Below are 22497 nucleotides of genomic sequence, written 5' to 3' on the forward strand. Positions count from 1 at the left end.
TTCTTCCTCTGCCTGCCAGTCCCCTGCTTATGCTCTCTCTCTCTGACAAATAAATAAATAAAATCTTCTAAAAAATAAAAGAAAATAAGAAAGCTCTTAAAAAATTTTGTGTAAAGTACTTAGAAGAGTAACTGCAATGTAATAAAGTACTTAATGCTTTATACTGCTAGGTATCTAGTCTATCAGTATTATACTTTACCATTATTTTCTTGCTTGAGTAGGATAAAGTAACAGGTAGTAGTTCTAACTGATTTAATCAAACTGAAGACTTTAGAGAAGAGTCACCACAGAGAGTGCTATAAATCTTTGATAGAGTAAGTAGAAAGTGAACTTTACTTGGTAATTTTACTGGTGTGTGCCTGTGTGTGTATGCTGTATAATTTAGATTTTGCTACTTCCAAAAAGCACGAGATTGTTCACAATACATATATGTAATATAAACAATGCTATTAAAATAGAGATAGGAGTGAACATTTCAGACATGCAGAAATAGAAATAAAAATGATCCCTTTCTAATGTTTTAGGGTGGCCAAACAATAGAAGTTTTAAAAGCAAACCCAGTTTTCACTTTGGCACTCATATGAAAGCTGATGGTGACAAATCTCAGATCCTCATTGTCAAGAGGAGAGGGAATTATTGTGTTTTGTCTTTGGGCATCATTCTTTCCCAACTGGATCAGATCTTGGGAGACTAAATATTCCCGGACTCAATGTCTCTAAAGGAAGGTCTCTGGCATCTTGATGATTACACCTGTAAGAAAAATAAGGGAACAGGGTTTGGCCCAAACGAATATATTTAAACACACACACACACACACACACACACACACACACACACACACGAGCATCCCTATACTTATAAATTAGTTGCCTTTTCTATGAAGCCTGGATCCAAAACTCACCAAATGATACAAAGAAATTTTGACCCAGAGATTTCTGCTGGAGTGGAATCTCCCTGCCTCTTTCCTTCTATCTCAATCTCTCTCTCCCTCTCTCTCTCTCTCTCTCTCTCTCTCACACACACACACACACACACACACACATTCACACACTATTAATAGTGGTTAGGTGAAAGGGAACCGGAGAACTTGAGAGGGTTGCGGGGACTGCTCCGCACACAGCCGCAGGCGCAGCGCCCGCTTGGCCTCCGAAGCCTTCAGCCACACTAGCTGGGGCCTCCCGTGACTGGTGGTCAGCGCGCCGCTGGACAGCGGGGAACTTTCAGACCACTCGCTGAGGGCGCAGGGCGCCCCTAGAGACAGGGGGTTGGGACCCGGTACAGAGTGGACGGAAGTAAAGACTGCGCGAGCTGGGGGTGGCGGCAGCCGCGCTCGGGATCCATTGCCCTCGGGTCCCATGGGCTGCGGGACGCAGTGGCTCTGAGCAGGAGCTCGAGCGCTTTCCCGCCCCTCCTGCAACCACGCGGGGCGCGCAGTGATCCGCGGCGTCCGTCGGCCCCCTCCTCCCACGCCGGCCTTGCAGGGCGGCTCTCCCCGGCAGACCCAAGGCGCGGGCCTCGGCGAGCAGGAGCGAGATCCGACAGTCGGTCCGGGTCGCCCCAGCTGCGCCTCGCTCCCGGCAGCAAGTTTGCCCCGCGCCGGCCAAGTTGCGAGTGGGGAGCCTCTCCGGGCTCCGGCACAGCGTCCCTGCTTCTCGCTTGGGCTCGTCCCGGCATGGCCCGGCCGGGAGCATCGCCCTACGTCTGGGGGTGGCTGGTGCTCGGCGGCTGCCTTCTCTCCGGAGCCCAGGTAAGAGCGGTGCCGCTCGACATCTGCTTCGCGGAGCCTCGGGACTTGGCGTTAGGGAGACGGAGACCGAGGCGCGCGCGGGCTCATGCTAACACATGCAGACACACACACACACACATACACACACGCATCCCTCAGGGTTTGACAGGCATTTAGTGGAGCTGCAAAGATATGTTTTAGGTGGGCGTTCTGGGGTTCAGACCAGCGTTTTGGCATCTCAAAGTAAGGGGGTATTTACAGCGGGTTCTGGATCAGGAGGGCGAGACTGGGAGGTGAACGAACTTTTCTTGCCCTTAGACTCCTTAGTTCTCGTTTAATTAATCCAAATTATTTTTGTCTGCTGGCAATTTACTGTCAATTTTGAGAACTTAAACTTCTAGGATCATTGTAACTACTGACTGAAAGGATAACCGGCTGTCCCTGATAGTCACATATCATTAAAGCGAAGACTTGATAGAACAAAACATGCAGTTGTTAAAAGCTTAGTTTGTAATGTTAAGAGTAAGTGTTAGTTGTCGTTTCATGCTGCTAATACTGTTTAGAGATTTTTTGGGTGATCTTTTAGAATAGGACCTTTCTAATGTGCAAGTAATTATTCAACCTCACATTTTTTTGAGTCAAATAAAATGTGGGGTTTACACTCAGCTTTTCAGATGAGCTGTATGGAGATGCGTGTAGTGATGGGTGTAATGCAGTCTAAGAGCCCTGTGAATTTAAACTGCATCAACGTTATTTCTCTCTTTAGTTCAGCAGGGGGCGCACCTTGACCGTCAAATGGAGCCCCAAGTATTTTTGTTTAATTCTTTAACCACGAGAAAATTAAGGCGTTGATTTATGTATTAATACTATCTAAACTTAGTACTATGTTCTTGGCTCTCAAATGATCAGTTTATATGTCAGTTATCCTAAAAGCGCAATTAAAAATTTATTATTATTATTATTATTATTATTATTATTATTATTTACCACATAGCCACGTATGTTAAAGGAAAATGTGCCCTGACCTGCTAAATACTGGGCTTTACTTAGCATGACCGGGATGTTTAATGCAAACTTGTTATGTTAAAAAATCAAACAATATGTGTATTATACATTAACTAATAATATTAGCAATGGATGCCTGAAAGTAGGGTATGCTCAAACCTGAAAAATTTCACCCAGATAGCAGAAGGAATATGAGCAAATGGAAAAAAAGAAACCCTAAAGATTTGGTGACAGTTATGGAACTCTGGTGATGTCTAATGTATGTCCTGCATTTCTGTCTCATTAAGATATTTGAATAATATGCTTAAAAACATGGCTTCCTTGTATCAGGAGCAAATGAACTGTAATCATTTATTTTATTCAGTGTTCCAGATTACTTTTTTAAGGGAACTGGGAGATATTGATTAGCACAACAACAAAATATCACTATGAGATTGTGGGCAGAATATTTCTTTTGCTTTTAGCTTTCAGTAAAATACTCAGGACATTGGACATTTTTTCTATAATTTTAAACCAAGGTTTCTCAGCCTTGGCACTATTGACATCCTGGGCCACGTAGTTCTTTGTTGTGGGGACTGTCCTGTGCATGGAAGGGTATTTAGCAGCATTCCTGTCCTCTCCACTTGAAGCCAGTAGCGGCCCAACCCCCTCAACCCCCTCCCCCCCGCCCAATTGTGACAACCAAGAAATGTCTCTAGATGTTGCCAAATACCTCTTGGGAGACAAAATCAGCCCTGGTTGAGATGAATTGTTTTAAATTGACTTCCATTTAGGTTTATAAATTAAGAATGTATGAAATGACAGTGTGTGGCAACACTTTACATTTTTGGCCCTTTAAACAAAATCTGAGGTTAAAATAAAGTGATTTATGTTGACCCATTGACACCTTCTCTGATCTTCAGTCTGTTCATCTTCATTCCCAGCTAATATGCATATTAAATTTAGAAAATATATTGATAGAACAATGAAGGGAATGTATCAAAGCAGAACAAATGTTTAATATTGAATAAACATTGGATCACATCACAAAATAGATATAGACTAGTACCTGTCAATTGTTGTTAAAGCTCCCTGTCATTTTTGGTTGGTGAAGATGTGCAGTTCCAAACTCACGTGTTCACGCATAGTCGTTACAGTGCCCGGTAATACATGTCTTCAAGTCAGCCTGTCCCGTGGGGATGGGGAGCACTGTACAAATATGGGCAGTATTTTGTTTGCTGTGTCAGTGGGTCCTTCTGGACACAGACTCTGAGATGGAAGTAGTGGTACAGTAGGGTTACTGGGGAGTAATGCCTGTGAAAGAGAAAAGAGCAAGGAAGTGGAATCGGACAGGGAGAGCTTCAGACCAGGATGCAAATCTGGCAGAGTCTTGGCCAACCGCATGGAGAGCTCAGGAGTAGAGGTTGCCCGTCAGAGGAGTCCCAGATGGTGATGAAATGGCCAGGTCCTAGTACTCCGACTGTTGTTTACTCATTAGCTCAGGATTGTTTTTATAATTGTGCACTTGGCTCCAAAGCTGAGATGTTTGAAAGTACTGCAGCTGGAGGCTGTCAGGTAACCACACTCCTTCCACACAAATAGTTGGTTCTTTCTTGAAGGACTATGTCAGTGGTGCACTTCCGTGTTTGCCTTCCTTACACAATTATCAAGGGACAACACTGGTTTTGCTGGGCTCAGGAATGGGCTGACCCCATGTGATTCAGTCACCTTCTGCAGGCTCAGTGGCTGCAGATCAGTGTGGCTCTGACAGTGTATGTGCCTGGAAGTGAGTACAAATCCATCAAGACGACTGGAGAAAATTCCCAGAAGATCACGACGTATTGAATGGAAGTATGTGAGTTCCATACAGTACTAGGTGTGAGGAGATACTCATGGGCAGGTTTTGTTTTTCAGTAATCACTCATTTTTTGCCTAAGTGGAATATCAGCCTTGTCATGGACATTCTGATGTGGGGAAAACAGCAGTAGCCTGGGAACTCAAAAGCCGCATTCAATTTCCTCCTCTGAAAACATGCAACATCCTTGGGCATGAAACTTGGTGTCTCTCCTCTTACTCTGTTCAGTGAGAAGGATTAGCTCTACTGACCTTCCAGTGTGAAGACTCAGAGTCTACTGGGGAATCAGAAATCTCATACTTGGGGGGAAGGGGTGATAATCGGATGGTATTTATTTACCTACCAAGTACCAAATACTGCACTAAGCACTTTATTATTATCTCATTTAATTCTCATAGTTACCTTATGAGATAGGCACTGTAACTATTCATTTCATAAGTGAGAAAATGGGGCTAAGAGATGTTAGGTAATTTTCTCAGGTTGCACAGCTAACAAGAGTAGAGTAGTCATGATTCCACCCTGGCTTCTACCCTGGAACCCACCCCTCAGATCGGTGTCCTCATCATGGAGATCAGTTAGGCCCTGCTGAGCTAAATTATGTCTATACAGCCCTCTGTCCCAACAATATCCACCCCTGTGTATATATCCCGAGGAATTTCTTAGACAAGTTCATATTGGTTACTGCAATAATTCTGTGGTGTTGGGGTCAACCTGGGTGTTCATAATGGGGTATGCTAAGCAGCAGTATAAAGCAGTAGATTCAATGTACACAAAACAGCTGTGTATGAGATGTTTCGAACAGGATAAGCTATAGCATATAAACAATGAGATGTATGACATAATACCATTTACATATATTTAAATACATGAACATAAAGCAGCAATACATATTGTATAAACATACAGGTAAGAGATATATGTGCATATAAATTTCACATTAAGTGGTTGCATATGGAGAGGTACTGAAGTAGGAGTGGGGTATAGAGAGAGAAGGGGAGATAGATGGATAAATAAATAAGTAAGTAAGTAAGCGAGCCTACAGCCATGTCCGTCAGTTGGAGATCATGGTGATAGCAGATGGAACTAGCAATGAGCCATCACTGGTAGGTTTAAGAATGAGGACATAATCAGGATAGGCAGCTTCTCCAAGATGGTAAGCTAAGGGACTACTCTTAGCAAAATCAAACTGAAACTTGACTGCTGATTGCGTCTGCATGATGCCCATTTTCATAAGCACTACTGTAAAGAGCCAATGGTTGGTTGGTTCTCCTTCTTTCCTGTTGGTAGCCAGGCGGTTTTCATCGTCTTCCGGGCATGGGGAAGCCTGTGTCCCTGGGGTGGCGGGCTTCTCTGCGGCTGCACTAATTGCCGGTAGAATCCTCAGCCCCGGCAGCCTCGAAGCTGCACGATGGAAGGGAGCTAGGTGTGGCCTCTTCCTGGCCATGCACAGAGAGGTTTCATTTCCTTGGAACTTCCTCAGTTCTTCGTGAAGAGAAATAGAACATTTTCAACGAACATTGACACACTCCATTTATTTTCCTGCCTTGAGCTTCAGTTGGTTTTGCCATCCACTAGAATCTATGTTCTTTCTTTCCCCTCTGTTTGGGTTTTGCCTTCTCCTTGAGTTACTCTTTAAATCTTCTAATGGCAAGGTGACTTTAGGGAGCCCAGTGTACCCTCTGAACCTCCATGGCCTCCAGTCTGAAGTGACGGTGATGATGGTGCTTATCTCACGGGACGTGGGAATGTTGAATTGAAAAATATGCAAACACACAAAAGCCTTAAGGTGTTGGATAATGAATGTGCCAGCTCTTTTTTTTTAGTAGACTAGTTAAGGGCTTTTTAATGGAATGATTATTAGATTGAGATTACTTCTTAACATAATTGGGAGCCACTGAAGGGTTTTAAATGGTGTGTGTGTGTGTGTGTGTGTGTGTGTGTGTGTGTGTGTGTGTATTTTGCAGGGTTATTCTCTCTGCCACCAACACTGTTCCTTCTGTTCCTTACAGTTTCTCCTTCAGAACCCAATTGCATTCTGGTAGCAATTGGACATTTTTTTCATGGTACTGATAGATGTTATAATTTTACATTTATTGATCTGAGTACTTGATTAATATCTGTCTCCCCCTTTGAAGAAGTCATTCTGAAGACAGAGCAACTAATCAGAAGGCAGTTGCAGGTGTTCTGACTGGTGTGTCCTTGTAGAATTGGAGATGCAAGAAGGCAGATGGATCCAAGAGATAGAAGGTAATTCAGCTGAAGGAAGAATGGGTTGCTAATTTTTTTAAGTTGTTAAATGGAAGGCTAGTGTAGAAAGTTCTGAATTATATCATGTATAATTTTTATTTTAAACTCATAAATGATATGCTATTTCTTGTTTTTTTTAAGATTTTTTAAATTTATTTTAAAGAGAGAAAGAGAGAGAGACAGCATGAGAGGGAGGGGCAGGGGAGAGGGAGAGAGAGAATCTGAAGCAGACTCCATGCTGAATGTGGAGCCTGACATGGTGCTTGATCCCAGGACCCCGTGATCATGGCCTGAGCTGAAACCAGGAGTTGGATACTTAATGGACGGTGCCACCCAGGCGCCCCTGATATGCTGTTTCTTTAAAAATATGTCAGATTAATCATTTTGATGTTCTGCCATAGATAGTGGATTACTTGAGGGCAAGAACTGATTCTTAATAACTTTTCTACAGTATATGGTACCTAGTAGATACTCATTAAATATTGGTAAGTGTTTGCCAGGTCATAGGTAGAAGACCTATTATAGATTGCTGCTTGAATTAGCAAGTAAGTCAAATACTCTTGTTAATAATAAGATACGTATTGATAACGTGCTTAAAAACCTACAGACAAACAAAAGTGTTGCTTAATACTGTTTGACCAATTTATGTGGCTAGATTAGAGCAGACTTCTCGGTGTAATTAGGGCAAACTTCTGCCTCTCCTTTATGAAACCATTTACATCGAATTGCAAACTGGCTACAGTTTCTTAAATGAGAATAATTTATACTTCTTGTCACTTTCCTTACTTATATAATCAGGCTAGTTCTCTTTTCTATGAGAAAAAAATTTTGGTGATTTTTTTAAATACACTTTCTTAGAGCGAAGATTATGTTGAACAATGCATTTAGACCAATTTCGCGGGCATGAGATCCGTCTGAGCTTGCATATTCTTCTGCCTACCCCACAGGAGAATCTGCCTTCAGAAGGGCACTCATGCATGTAATGAGCACCAAGGTGGAACTTCTCCTCTCAGTATATATTCTGGGATCTTATTTCCTAGTTGAATAAAGTCTGTAAGACACGATGACATCCAGAAGCCTTTAGGTAGTCATGTAAGCGGAACTTAAGCACCATTTTCGTGTTGATTAATTGAACTTAGAGATATCTAAAAAACTAGAAGAAACCATAAGCAGACATGAGGGGCTTCCCTGCAGTCTTAAAAATGCCTTTTAAAATCAATCCAAAAGGCACAGCATGCTTCTGTTTCCCACCAGATTGGTAATATATTAGTAATGGTGTTTTGTTTGTGAGTTTATCACATTTTTTGCCACTCATGCTCATTGTGTAGTTAGTGCCCAAGAGCCACACTGTCGCTCCTGACCTACTGAGGAAGATGTTGACTGTATCTGTTACCTTGATTTTGGTGATGGTATCATAAGTGTTTGCGTATGTCCAAACCCATCAAATTGTACCTGTTAAATATATGTCGTTCTTTGTATTTCTTTTCTTTCTTTTTTTTTTTTTTTTAAAGATTTTACTTATTTATTTGAGAGAGAGAGTGTGTGCACGCATCAGCTGGGGGGTAGGGAGGAGAAGCAGAGAGAGAGGGACAAGCAGACTGAACTGAGCATGGAGCCCAATGTGGGGCTTGATCCCATGACCCTGAGATCATGACCTGAGCTGAAACCAAGAGTTGGACGCTTTAAACGACTGAGCCACCCAGGTGCCCCTACTACTTTGTATTTCAATAAAGCTGTTAAAAAAAATAGAACACCTTACCTAACAAACAAAAATAGGGTGGTCAATGGTACAAACTTCCAGTTTTAAAATAAGTAAGCCATAAGGGTGTAACGTGCAGTGTGATGACCATAGTTATAACACTGTATTGCATATTTGAAAGTTGCCAAGAGAGTAGATTTTAAAATTTCTCATCATGAGAAAAAAGTTTGGTGAATATATGGTAACAGATGCTAAATGGACTTACTGTGGTTATCATTTCACGATATATACAAATACCCAATCGATATGCCTGGAAATAATACAACACGTTACACATCAATTGTATATCAATTAAAACACAACAATAAAAAACCCCATAACCTTCTATTCATAACACTTCAGTTCAGCAAGTACTTTGAGGGTCTCACATGTGCTGGATACTGTGATAATTACCGGAAATAGAAATACAGCCAAAACACATGCCCACCTGTTCAAACAGATAATGTTCAGTATTCTTAGAAAGGTTTCTACATTTGAATTAATGTTTACTACAACCTTTGGGTGATGCTGATTCCTTTGGGAGGGAAGTCAACCTCATAAGACACTATACTGTTGGGTGGTTGCCTCTTGTGTCCCTCCCCTCATCTGTCCAAAAGTCTGTGTCCCAGACTACACTGATCTCACACAGTCTTGTCAAATATAGCTCTTTTCCGCTTCCCCCAGCCCTGGATCTCTGGGTTAAGTTTTATTTTACCTCCAGTAAGACCATGTGGACTCTCACTTCTCACTGATTTAGAACCCCTTTATTATTCCCAGATCTATTGACTCAATTCCTCATTACATGTTACCTTTTCCTACTCCCCACACACCATTACTCATTCAACTGTCTAAAGATAGTCACACCTCGACCTCCTCTTGTTCATCCATAAAGCTAGCTGTTGTGTGATAGGTGGTCACAGCCTTAGGTCAGAAATTAGGGAAACCAAAGTTTCATTCCAACATTCATCCCTTTTTTGAGAGGTCATAGAAAATGGTTTAATTTACAAGTTCTCATAGTAATTTTCCTTTATTCTCTTAATATACGTGCATAATTGTTAATGAATGCACAGAGTTTCTAGTATGTCAAACTTACCTTATAGTTTCTTGACCTTATTATTAATGGTGGTTTTACCTCATTGCTTTTGCTCAAAATTAGCCTTCTCATTCCCATTGGATATCAACCATGTTATTTTTCCCAGCCACGACTTTCTCAGGATCCCACAGCTATGCTGCATGACAGATGTGTTGCCCGGGGTAGTGACACTGTAGATACAAATGGCTGGAATGTTTTCACTGCGATTTGGCCTGCAGCCTGATTTTCTGTATCTCAAATTCTGGTTGCCAACTGCCGGAAGGAAACAATCATCTTCTTGATGATTTGTTACATCCCCAAACAGACCAACACTGTTTGTTTGTTAGGGTAGGAGTAGCTTATTTATTTTGTATTGCATTTCTTTTTCTTTTTCTTCTTCTTCTTTTTTTTTTTGGTTGTACAATGTGATTCTTTTAAAGGTGTACAACACGATAATTTAATATATATACACATTGTGAAATGATTATCATTATCATGTTAATTAACACACCCATCACCTCACTGTGTGTGTGTGTGTGTGTGTGTATGTGTGTGTGTGTATGTGTGTGTGCTGAGAACACTTAAGAGCCCCAGGCTTGCCCTGGAGATACTGCAGGTTTGGTTTCAGACCACTGTAATAAAGTGAATATTGCAAGAAAGTGAGTCAAATAAATTATTAGGTTTCCCAGTGAATATAAAAATTTTATTTATATTATATTGTAATCTATTAATTGTGTAATAGCTTTATGTCTGAAAAAAAACAAGGTACATAATTAAAAGTACTTGATTGCTGAACAAAGGCTAACCATCACTTGAGATTTCAGTGTATCATAATCACGGATCACAGATCATAAGAAATGATAACACATAAAAGAGCTTGAAATATTGTGAGAATCACCAAAATGTGACACAGAGACATGAAAAGAGCAAATGCTGTTGGAAAAAATGGCGTCGATAGCCTCATTCAATGCAGGGTTGCCACAACCCTTCGATTTGTAAAAAAAAACTCAGCATCTGAGAAATGCAATAAGGCAAAGTGCAGTAAAGTGGGTATGCCTGTTTTTGAAATTCTGTATTTCGCCGTAATTACAGGGACCCCATTCAAAGTAAATTTCAGCTTTTCTATGTTCAAAGAAAACTTCCCAAATTCTTAGTGTGGAATGATTTCAATAGCCATTTTAGATCTACTAGCTAGTTAGGTTTTTAAGAAACTAAAGCTCTTGGGCCAATTTTGCTGAGATTTGAAAATGGAGCTTTTGACTTGATTGAATGTTGCACGCCCCTGCTTGATCCTGCGTGCATAGTTCTTAACTTGGCTAATTCTGAATTTATGTGTTGATGGCAACTTTCCGTAAGATAAGTAAATTACTTTTTAGGAAGATACACACAGTTGCTTTACTGAATTGCCATCTGAGTTATTTTAAATTAGTTGATGATTAATAGTTGACAATTAATCTCTTGCTTGGGAGATCTGGTAAAGGGTGGGAATTTAAAAATTGTCAGTTCTAATTGGTTTTCCTTGAGAGGATAGGGAATATTTCATATTTATAGAAACCTATAAATTATGGGGAACTACCTAATGCATGATTTCTTTTGCACTCAAATTCTTTGCCAAACCGTCTTAATATATTTGAACTTAATTTAGCTCAAATTAATAGATTACATGGCATTTAATTTAAAATTAAGTTGGTCTTTCTCTGTCATGGTTGTAATCATTAAATGCAATTTACTAAAAACTCTTTATTGAATGAAGAAAATATTTTGAGAAAATTGTAGTTTCACATGTAGTGTAAGAAATAATACAGGGATTCAGCATACCTTTTACCCAAATGCTCCCTGTGGGGACATCTTTCATAACTATAATACAATAGCCCAAGCAGGAAATTGATATTGGTATAATTCACCTACTTAATTCATCTGTCACTGGTCTTATATGTATTCATTGGCTTGTGTACATTTAGTTTTGTGCGGTTTTATGACAGGCACAGATGCCCTTGACCGCCACCATAGTCAAGATACAGAACAGTTTCAACACAGGAATCCCTCTTGCTACCTTTCCATAGCCACAGTCTCTTCCTTCTACCTTGTTCCCTGCTCTCTCCAATACTTGGCAACCATTAATCTGTTCTTCACCTTTATCATCATTAGATGACTTAAAAAATTAACTATGCTTGGTTTCTTTTTCTTTTTTTTTTTTTTTAAAGATTTTATTTATTTATTTGACAGAGATAGAGACAGCCAGCGAGAGAGGGTACACAAGCAGGGGGAGTGGGAGAGGAAGAAGCCGGCTCATAGCAGAGGAGCCTGATGTGGGGCTCGAACCCATAACGCCGGGATCACGCCCTGAGCCCAAGGCAGACGCTCAACCGCTGTGCCACCCAGGCGCCCCTATGCTTGGTTTCTAAGTAGTGATTGGAGCTCTATAAATACCTAATAAATTCGTGTGGTTAAAATGAAAGAGAAAGGGTGGATGATAGGTGTGAAGGATGACAGTTCCATGTGGTCACTCTCCTAGTGCTGAAATCCTAACTGACTTTGAATGAGGCCACAGATAGGGCCATTGTATTCTTAAATGTTTTCAGTTTGCTTCCTGCATGAACATTATGATTTACTGCCTAATGTGCAAAATGGGCTGGTCTTTAGATTTAATTCTGAGTTAGAGATCAGTTTGTGAAAGGATTAAAAAACTTGAGAGGTATGGACACTTGTGTTTGGGTTGTGTGTGTGTGTGTGTGTGTTTTATCCATATAACTTGTTTTACTTTGAATTTAAAAAGGACAAACGGGGAAACACTTTCATAGGTGGTGTTGTAATTAAAGGTGGATGGTTCAATATTTTCCTCAAAGCTATCAGTTTATTATAACAGAATATTTTTCTCTATTTGAACCTAATATTACAGACAATAAAGTCTAAATAAATAAAAACATTTCATTCTCAAATTCACTTCAAAATGTAAAAACTTCGGCTGCTCTCAAGGATCACACTCTTGAGAGTGAAATCAATATTTAAGTAAAGCAAAATAAAATATTAATAGGTCTGTATGAACTCTTTTGAGGCCTGTATAAAAACATGAAGTAGAAAGTTAATAAAACTGGTTTATTATTTGGCTTATCAATCCTGGACTATATGACTAATCCTGAATTCCAAGCAAAATTCCTTGTTATAGACCAACTCACCTTTCTTTTGGACCATGGAAAGTTGAAAGTCCAAAGAAATTCATTCTCTTTAAATATATTCTTTCAATTCTTTCCAAATTAGAGCCAAATTTGATATATGAATATTACAATAACTTTCTAAGAAGGCATTATATGCACTTAGGAAACTTCACTTTATAAAGGAGATATTTTTGCAAAATTATAAAATAGTCATATTTTAACATTTCTTATTTACCTTTGTTTTTTACAACCACCTTGTGGCAAATCTTCATGTACTAAAATGAGGTAATATTTTTATATATATTGTGTTTTTTCAAGTTAGGACAGATTGTTTCTTTTGAAAAAAAAATTAACTTACTCAGGTAGTTACAGATTCATATGCAGTTGAAAGAAATAATACAGAGAGAACCCTGTACCCTCTACCCAGTTTCTCCCAGTGGTAACAGCTTACGAAGGTATAGTACAATGTCACAACCAGCATACTGACATTGATAAAGTCAAGACACAGAACTTTCCGATCTCCTAAAGATTCCCCTTCTCTTGCCATTCTATAGACACACTCACATCTCCTCCTCAACCCTAGGGCAACCACTAATCTCTTCTCCATTTCTATAATTTACTTTTTGTCTTCTCTCTCTTTTTCACTTTGTTCGCTTGCTAGAAGCTTGTCAGTTTTATTATTTTTTCAAAGACCTAACTCTTTGTTTCATTGATAGTCTCTATTTTTTAAAAAAATTTTATTGATTTCTGTTTTTATCTTTATTAAGTCCTTCCATTTGCTTTGGTTTTAGTTTGCTCTTCTTTTTCCGGCTTCTTGAGGTAGAGCATTATGTTATCGATATGAGACTTTTCTTCTTTTCCAATGTAGGTATTTAGTGCTGTAAATTTCAGCATTGCTTTAGCTCTAGAGGCCTTACACATTTTGATATTTTATGTTTTCATTTTGATTCAGTTCAGTGTATTGTTTTGATTTACCCTGAGACTTCCTTTTTGACCCATGGATTATTTAGAAGTATGTTGTTTAGTTTCCAAGTGCGTGAAGGTTTTCCTGTTATCTTTCTGTTTTTGATTTCTAGCTTGAGCCCATTGTGTCTGAGAACCTAGTCTTTATGATTTCAGTTCTAAACTTGTTGAGATCTGTTTTAGGGTCTGGGACATGGTCTGCCTTGGTATATATCCTGTGAGCACTCGGAAAGAATGTGTACTCTTGCCTTGTTGAGTGAAGTGTTCTGTAAGTGTCTGTTAGATCCTCTTGGTTGATGGCGTTGTTGAGTTCTTCTCTATCTTTGTTGCTTTTCTGTCTCGTTCTGTGAATTGAGCAAGGAGTATTGAAGTTTCCAACTATAATTGTGGACTTGTCTATTTCCTCTTTCAATTCTATCAATGTTTCCCTCACATATTTTTCTGTTTTTATTTTTAAAAAGATTTATTTATTTTAGAGAGAGAGTAAGAGTGTGTGGGCCAGAGGGAAAAGGAGAGAGAGAGTCTCAAGCAGACTCCTCACTGAGCTCAGAGCCCCACGCAGGGCTCGATCTCATGACCCTGAGATCATGACCTGAGCTGAAACCAAGAGTCAGTGGCTTCACCAATTGAGCCACCCAGGTGCCCTCTTTTTGTTTTTTGTTGCATACACTTTTAAGATAGCTATGTTTTTTGTGGAATGACAATTTTATCCTTAGATAATGTCCCTCTTGGTCTCTTATAGTTTTGTTTGCTCTGAAATCTACTTTATCTGGTATTAAGATACTTGGGGAAGTGAGGGTGTCGGTAGAAGTAGAAGTTTAGGTTCCCCAGCCAGCTGCTTTTGACACCCAAGGTGGGGAGCTCCTTGTTGCTGATGGATGTGGATATGAGTTCTGCTCCCCACGTGGTCTCCACTGACACCACCGTGGGGTGGCCTCATTGCTAGGCTGACTCCCTACTTGGTCTTTTCTGACAGCACCCCAAGGAAGGGTACCTTTTCATTGGCAGCAGGGAGTGGAAGTCCAGGCTCTCCTCATGGTCTCCACTGACCCCTGAGGGGCAATGGGGCATGTTACAGACCAGTGTGGGTGAATGTCCTGGCTCCCTACTTCGCTCTCAAACCACACTGGAGAGAGTGTAGGATCACCTCCTTACAACCCACTAAGGGTGGATCTCCACTTGGCCTTTGCTGGTGTCAGTTGGGATAGAACTGCAGTGTTTTTTCTGTGGTGTTTGGCTTTGGTCGAGCTGTTATTGTGTAAAAGTTTTCTGTCTAGTCAGGCTGTCCCTTTCCTTCCTTGCTGTAGAAAATATGGTTTTCTTAAGGTTTTTTTTGGGGGAGGGGTGTCTGTTGTTGTTTCAGAGTTGCCAGCTTCTCAACTCCAAGTCCCAAATACATAAGGCAAAAAGAAAACTGAAAGAATTTACCACTGTGTTGTTCTTTGGGATCTGAGGTCCCTAGCTGGTCTGCTGTCTGCTCTTTGCCTTTCAGAATCATCTCATGTGCATTTTATATATAATGTCCAGAGCTTTTAGTTGTACTTACTGGGAGAAGTAGAGAAAAATACATCTATTCCATCATGCAGAGGAGGAAATTCCAGAATGCTTCTTTTTAAGAACATCTAACTTACGGGTTCATGTTTACTTAAAAATGGAATAAATGTGAATATTGAAATTATAAGAATTTGCATATTCTGACTTTAACCAATCAGTATCTATAACAACAACTTTAAGTACTTTCAGTAAAATGCATTTTATTTCAAATTGTAAGTGATCACTTACCCAGAAAAAATTACTGATATATATATATATATATATTTTTTTTTTTACTAAATGTGTCATTTTATTTTGGATGCAATTGTTGCTTTTGGAGTAACAGACATTCAATATGAAAACTCTTCTTCTGTTTTAAGTGTACTGTGATTTTACTGTCCCCCTATGGTGAAGAACACTTGTATCTGCAACTAAGGAGGAAGGGAAAGCAATATAAAAGATGTTAAACATTTCCTTATTCTCACTTGAAATGACTAAAGAGCAATTTAAAAGATCATGAATTAGTATATTCTAATCAAATTTGCTTCTGGTTAAACTGATCACAATGTGTAGAGCAAAAAATCTGTGGAAGCTGCACTTTATATGATGCTTACGTTTCTGAAGAGGGTATCCTGGTAAAAAGGCTAAATCTGCACTACAGAAAACAAAAAATGTATTTATTCAAGTAAAAATGGGCAAGGGACGATTTGCAGCGTTCATGTTTCATGAAGTCAGATTTCTCTGAATCAAATGTATAGCTCTGAAACTTGATCACAGCTTACCCAGTGTTTCCTAGGATCGAAATAAAAGACAATAACTATTGAACTGAAAAAGCAAACAACAAAAACCAGCCAGAAAACAGAACGAAGCAAAACATGGATGGTGCTTGGCTGCTTGTGGATAATAAATGGGAAGCAGTCAGTTTTACTACCGCACTTACCCACAAGGCTCAGAGGCCCACATTTCATTCCCCTTCTGGATAAGTGAGCTTTCCATGGCTCACTTTTAGTGTAGCTTCTTTTAACTCAGGAGCTGCATTGTGTCCGCCTGCGGACTAAATTATGGGGTGTATTCCAATCCAAAAAAATCATTTTTTGTTTATTCTCTCCTTTCATAAATATCATTAAATGTGAGCATTGGACTATGAATATTATCCAGAAATCTCTAAAACTATATACCAGACCATTCACTGAACTACTCTTTGTATTATAAATATATTAGGAAATAAACTCTTAATTTTTAGGAATAAGACTTTTTTAATGCTAAAACTAGTTCTTATGATAGGTATTTTTTCTGTATCTTCCATTTCAAGTTAGCATGCCAATGTGTCATTTTATATGTTATTTAAAAATCATAATTATCAGTAATCTCTGGGTCTTTATGGCTAATAATACAAACATCTTTCTATTTCTAATGTTTAGTCCATTATCGTATTGCAAAACATAAAAAGGTTGTTTTCCCCACAATCCTTAAAGAATGATTCTAGAGAGTAAGTATTTGCAGCCTGAAATTAAAGATTTGGGGTTTGCAAAGGATTGTATTATTGGGAGTTGGTCACTTAGGTAAATTGATGGGTTTTATCATCTCATTTGATTTAAGAATTTCTAAGCCCCCTACAGAAAAACAGAAATGCAAAGCCCTGGACCCTATCATCATTATTATTATTATTTTAAAGATATTATTTATTTTTTTGAAAGGGAGAGTGAGCATGAGCATGAGCATGAGCATGAGCAGGGGGAGAAGGAGAAGCAGACTCCCCACTGAGCAAGGAGCCCAACATGGGGCTAGATCTCAGGACCCTGGGATCATGACCTGAGCTGAAGGCAGACACTTAACCAACTGAGCCACCCAGGCTCCCCTGGACCCTATTATTGTTAATAAATCTACGAAACCCATAATACTCAGTATTCTTTTTCTAGAGAACACCTGTAGAAATTTGTGGTTGTTTAAAGATATATTTATATATTTTTTGATACCTCCCTTTAAAAGATAGAGATTAATTCCTCTCCTCTTAAGTGAGACTTGATGGCTTGCTTTTAACTAATGGAAAATGGTGGGAATGACCATGAGTGACATCTGAGATTAGATCATGAAAGATATGGTGGGTTTCTCCTTGCTTTCTCTCTGGAATCACTCATCTGTGGGAAGCCAGTTGTCATGTTGTAAAGACACTCAGGCACCCGTATGGAGAGAACTGTGTGGTGAGGAACTAACATTTCTTCTCATCAGACACTGAGGAACTGAAGCCCTCTGCCAATAGCTGTGTGAGTTCACCATCTCGGAAGTGGATTCTCTAGTCCCAGTCAAGTCTAGGTGACAGCATCTATAGCTGAAGTCTTAACTGAAACCTCATAAGAGACTGAGCCCAGAACCACCCAGCTAAGCCTCTCTCAAGTTGTGAGATAATTAATGTTTGTTGCTTTAAAGCCACAGAGTTTTGGGTAAATTTGTTACATAGCTAGAGATGATGAATACAGACTTTTTCTGCTTAAGATTCTGTTCTTTTGGAATCACTCTTTATACCAAATGAATTGTATCATGTTAGATGAAGCATGACTTTGTTATCTAGTTTTCTGGAAATTCGTTGTGGTTTAAAGAGATGTATAAGGGTGCCATGTTGGCAGAGGTGGATTTTGATGACTTTGTAATATGTCAACTTGGCTATGTTAAAGTGTATTTCCCAGAATTCCCATTCCCTTTATGTTTCTGGTTAGGGTGACACACAAGACATTTTTTCATGGGCACTGGAGGGCAGAAGTGAAGCAGAAGCCATTTTGTTTTTTACACTCAGATGGTCAGGCAGGTACTTTCATATCTCATACACTGTTGCTTATCTGCTGGCTCATCTTACTGGGGAGGGATAGTAGCCAGGCCTGCAGCTGCTCCATCTTCTCCTGAGTCCTCCTTTAACTTCTCTGATTCCTGAGCCAAGTGCGTGTTTAGGCCCCTGATAAAGAATGTCAGCTTCTGCTGGACACCTACAACACGAGGGCTGGAGGCACCAAGAATTCACATGCATTTTAGTGTGTCTTCCTGGTTTCTAGCACATGCTCACGGTTCCAGCTTGTTCTTACTCTCCCTCTCTTTACACTCTTCTTCTGTCTTTGGCTTCCTGACCTGTAGATTTCTAGCTCCTATGTCAGACAAAAACCAAAACCAAAAACCAAAAGACCTTCTGGAGATTGTTTAACCACCTCCCACAATACTTTAGTCAAATTCATGTAACAAGTACTTATTCTGTCTCTATCTCTACCTGTATTTTTCTATAATCTATCTTTTTTAAAAAATATTTTATTTATTTATTTGAGAGAGGAAGAGAGAATGAGAAGGGTAAGGGGAAGAAAGAGAAACAGACTCCCTGCTGAGCAGGGAGCCCGATACGGAGCTGTATATAGGGCTTGATCCCTGGACTCCGGGGTCATGACCTGAGCTGAAGGCAGACGTTTAATCGACTGAGCCACCAGGTGCCCCTCTATAATCTATCTCAGTCTCTTACTAGTTCTGTTTCTCTGATTGAATCTTGACTAATAGAACGGTGTTCACCATTATCTTGTACCTTCAAATATGTTGGTTCTCAAACCCATTAAAGTTAGTGCAAGAACCACAAAGCGTTCCTGTGAAACATGGCGGTTACCAGTCGCCACCTTCGGAAATAAATTCTGATTCACTGAGTCTGATGTGTAGCCTAAGGAGCTACATTTTATATGAGCGTCAGATTCAGGTGGTCCAAGCTCCATGCTTTGAACAAACAAAATAGGACTATTCTGTCATATTTAAAATAAAATATATTTCATTGAAATGAAGGTTTTCCAAAGTAGAATTTCCTCTCCATCACTGGTGGTATTAAAGTCAAATGTAGATGAGCTCATTCAATAAGAATTCATTATTCACTTTTATGTTAGAAGCACCTTCCAGGGTGGGAATGTGTATCAAAGTGTCTAGTAGAAGAGATCTAGTAGAAAGTCTGATTCAGATAAAAGACTATTTCAGATAGCTGGATATCAAAACTTGAATTTTCAACTGTATTAGAAGGTAGATAATGAAAGATTGTATCATGGTTTAAAAAAGAGGTCATGGGAATACTTTTCTGTTTGTATTTTGTTCATTTCCACAGCTGGATTCTGATGGCACCGTCACAATTGAGGACCAGATTGTCCTTGTGCTGAAAGCTAAAGTGCAGTGTGAACTCAACATCACATCACAGCTCCAGGAAGGAGGTAAAGGTGCTAAAAATTATGTCTTCTTTTGTCCCTACCCTACCCCAGTTCTCAAAAAGACTCAAATTCCCCTGGGAAGTCATAGTAGGGTGTTCATTACATGTTTCCATGTGGAGGGGCAAGTAGCAGAATCATGCTCTTTTCATTTCTTTAACCACAAGCTCTTCCCTCCCTATGGGCAGAACGACTTGCCCGATTTTTGAGTTTCAGAATAGGAGCTGGGCACGTGCACATTGGTCTCTTTCTCAGGCTTCTCTTTGGGATCTGTTTGCTTGCAGAGAGCATGCATCCTGGTTTGCCCTTAACCAGGTAGTGAATTTGGAGGGGCAGGCTCTGTTCTTGTGCGTATCGCTTGCGGTTTTAGGTAGTATATATAAATATCAGAAGAACAAAAAAGCATGTACTGAGGCCCTGTTCTCAAAAAATTTTTTCTTCATAATAAAATGATTATTTAATTTCCATATGCCTGACTCTCTATGTAATTTCTCAACTAGTTCCACATTCAAGTGGGGACCTAGAAAAACAAAGCAACAACACTACAGGTGAGCTTGTGGTGGCTTTGGTGCTCTTGGGGGGGCTCTACTGTTCTAACTACACAGGAACCTGTGGCTTGTGCTCCTTGGGGCCTGGTGATGACTCACAGTTCTTATTTGGACCATTGAAAAAAATTATTTATTGGACTTTTTGGAGTAGTAGGTAAATTATAATGTTTTATATGGGAAAATGCCTTGTCTTGATAGTTGTCTATAATTAAGGAATTTTTTTTTTAAAGGGAGGTGCTATTTACTGAGCTTTCCTAAATTCCCAAAGTCTGGAGGCAGCAGATAATGTCTTTAAAGCTATGCGTTACTAAAATTAACAACTCAGGAAACAACAGATATTGGTGAGAATGTGGAGAAAGGGAAACCCTCTTACACTGTTGGTGGGAATGCAAGCTGGTGCAGACGTTCTGGAAAACAGCATGCAATTTCCTCCAAAAGTTGAATAGAGCTACCCTACGATCCAGCAAGTGCACTATCTAGGTATTTACCCTAAGGATACAAATGTAGTGATCCAAAGGGGCACCTGCACCCCAATGTTTATAGCAGCAATGTCCACAATGGACAAACTATGGATAGAGCCCAGATGTTCATAACAGATGAATGGATAAAGAAGAAATGGTGTGTGTGTGTGTGTGTGTGTCTATATATATATATATATATATATATATACAAAATGGAATATTACTCAGCCATCAAAAAGAATGAAATCTTGCCATTTGCAGTGACATGGATAGAACTAGAGAGTATTATGCTAAGTGAAATAAGAGAAAGACAAATACCATATGATTTCACTCATATGTGGAATTTAAGAAACAAAACAGATGAATATAGGGGAAGGGAAGGAAAAATAAGATGAAATCAGAGAGGGAGGCAAACTGTAGAGACTCTTAACTCTAGGAAACAAACTGTTGCGGGGAGAGGAGGTGGGGGGGAGATGGGGTAATTAGGTAATGGGCATTAAGAAGGGCACTTGATGTAATGAGCACTAGGTGTTATATGGAATTGATGAATCAGTAAATTCTACCACTGAAACTAATAACACAGTATATGTTAACTAAATTGAATTTAAATGAACAATTAAAAAAAAAAAACTATGCCCTAGCTTTTGGGTGGCTCAGTTGGTTAAGCTTCAGACTTTTGATTTCAGCTCAGTTAATGATCTCAGGGTTGTGAGACTGAGCTTTGCACTGGGTCTTTCTCTGCCCTTCCCCCTGCCTCTTCCTCCCTAAAAAACAAAACAAACAAGCAAAAAACAAACAAACAAACAAAACCCAAAACTATACTCTATACTGAAATATCGGGATTGATCTACTTCATTCTAATCTCCAAATACTTAATTTTTTTCCCAAATATTTAATTTAAGAACATTTAAAGTTTATAACTTCTCCTTCTTAAATAATACAAGCAATTTGAAATACTTTACTTCCAAATTATATGCTATTATCATATAATTTTATATTAATGAAGTCATAGTTTTATCTTAATTATACATTATAATTTTTCTTCAGGATGAAATGTGTCTTTTTGTAAGATTTCTTTATGCTAGAACTTGCTTGCAGTGAACACTCTCAGTGTTTTTTTTGTCCAAAAAGGTGTTTATTTCAGTCTTAATCTTCAAAGATACTTTTTCTGGACATATGATCCTTGGTTGAGAATTATTTACTTTTAGCACCTGAGTATTATTCATTTTTACTCTAGCTTCCATTGTTATTGGTGACAAATCAGTTTTTTTTCTTTCTTTTTTTTTTAATGATTTTTTATTATATTATGTTAGTCACCATACAGTATATCCCCGGTTTCCGATGTAAAGTTCAATGCTCCATTAGTTGCGTATAACACCCAGTGTACCATGCAATACGTGCCCTCCTTACTACCCATCACCAGTCTATCCTATTCCCCCACCCCCCTCCCCTCTGAAGCCCTCAGTTTGTTTCTCATAGTCCATAGTCTCTCATGTTTCATTCCCCCTTCTGATTACCCCCCTTTTCTTTATCCCTTTCTTCCCCTACCGATCCTCCTAGTTCTTATGTTCCATAGATGAGAGAAATCATATGATAATTGTCTTTCTCTGCTTGACTTATTTCACTTAGCATTATCTCCTCCAGTGCCGTCCATGTTGCAGCAAATGTTGAGAATTCGTTCTTTCTGATAGCTGAGTAATATTCCATTGTATATATGGACCACAGCTTCTTAATCCAGTCATCTGTTGAAGGGCATCTCGGCTCCTTCCATGATTTGGCTATTGTGGACAATGCAGCTATGAACATTGGGGTGCATATGGCCCTTCTCTTTACTACGTCTGTATCTTTGGGGTAAACACCCAGTAGTGCAATGGCTGGGTCATAGGGTAGTTCAATTTTTAACTTTTTAAGGGACCTCCACACTGTTTTCCAGAGTGGCTGTACCAACTTGCATTCCCACCAACAATGTAGGAGGGATCCCCTTTCTCCACATCCTCTCCAACA

The 22497-nt window shown here is 39.4% G+C and overlaps 1 protein-coding gene across 1 annotated transcript in view; it reads left to right on the forward strand.

Moving 5' to 3' along the window:
- The first annotated feature begins 235 nt into the window (after nucleotides 1–235).
- PTH2R (parathyroid hormone 2 receptor) overlaps nucleotides 236–22497 on the forward strand; it is an 87561-nt gene continuing 65299 nt past the window's right edge. The window contains exons 1-2 of the mRNA XM_034655080.1: nucleotides 236–1747; nucleotides 19388–19490. Of these exons, the coding sequence (XP_034510971.1) occupies nucleotides 1673–1747; nucleotides 19388–19490 (178 nt within the window). The 5' untranslated portion in view covers nucleotides 236–1672. The remainder of the gene's footprint in view (nucleotides 1748–19387; nucleotides 19491–22497) is intronic.

The sequence above is a fragment of the Ailuropoda melanoleuca genome, chromosome 2 (assembly GCF_002007445.2).
Source record: "Ailuropoda melanoleuca isolate Jingjing chromosome 2, ASM200744v2, whole genome shotgun sequence".
Lineage (NCBI taxonomy): Eukaryota > Metazoa > Chordata > Mammalia > Carnivora > Ursidae > Ailuropoda > Ailuropoda melanoleuca.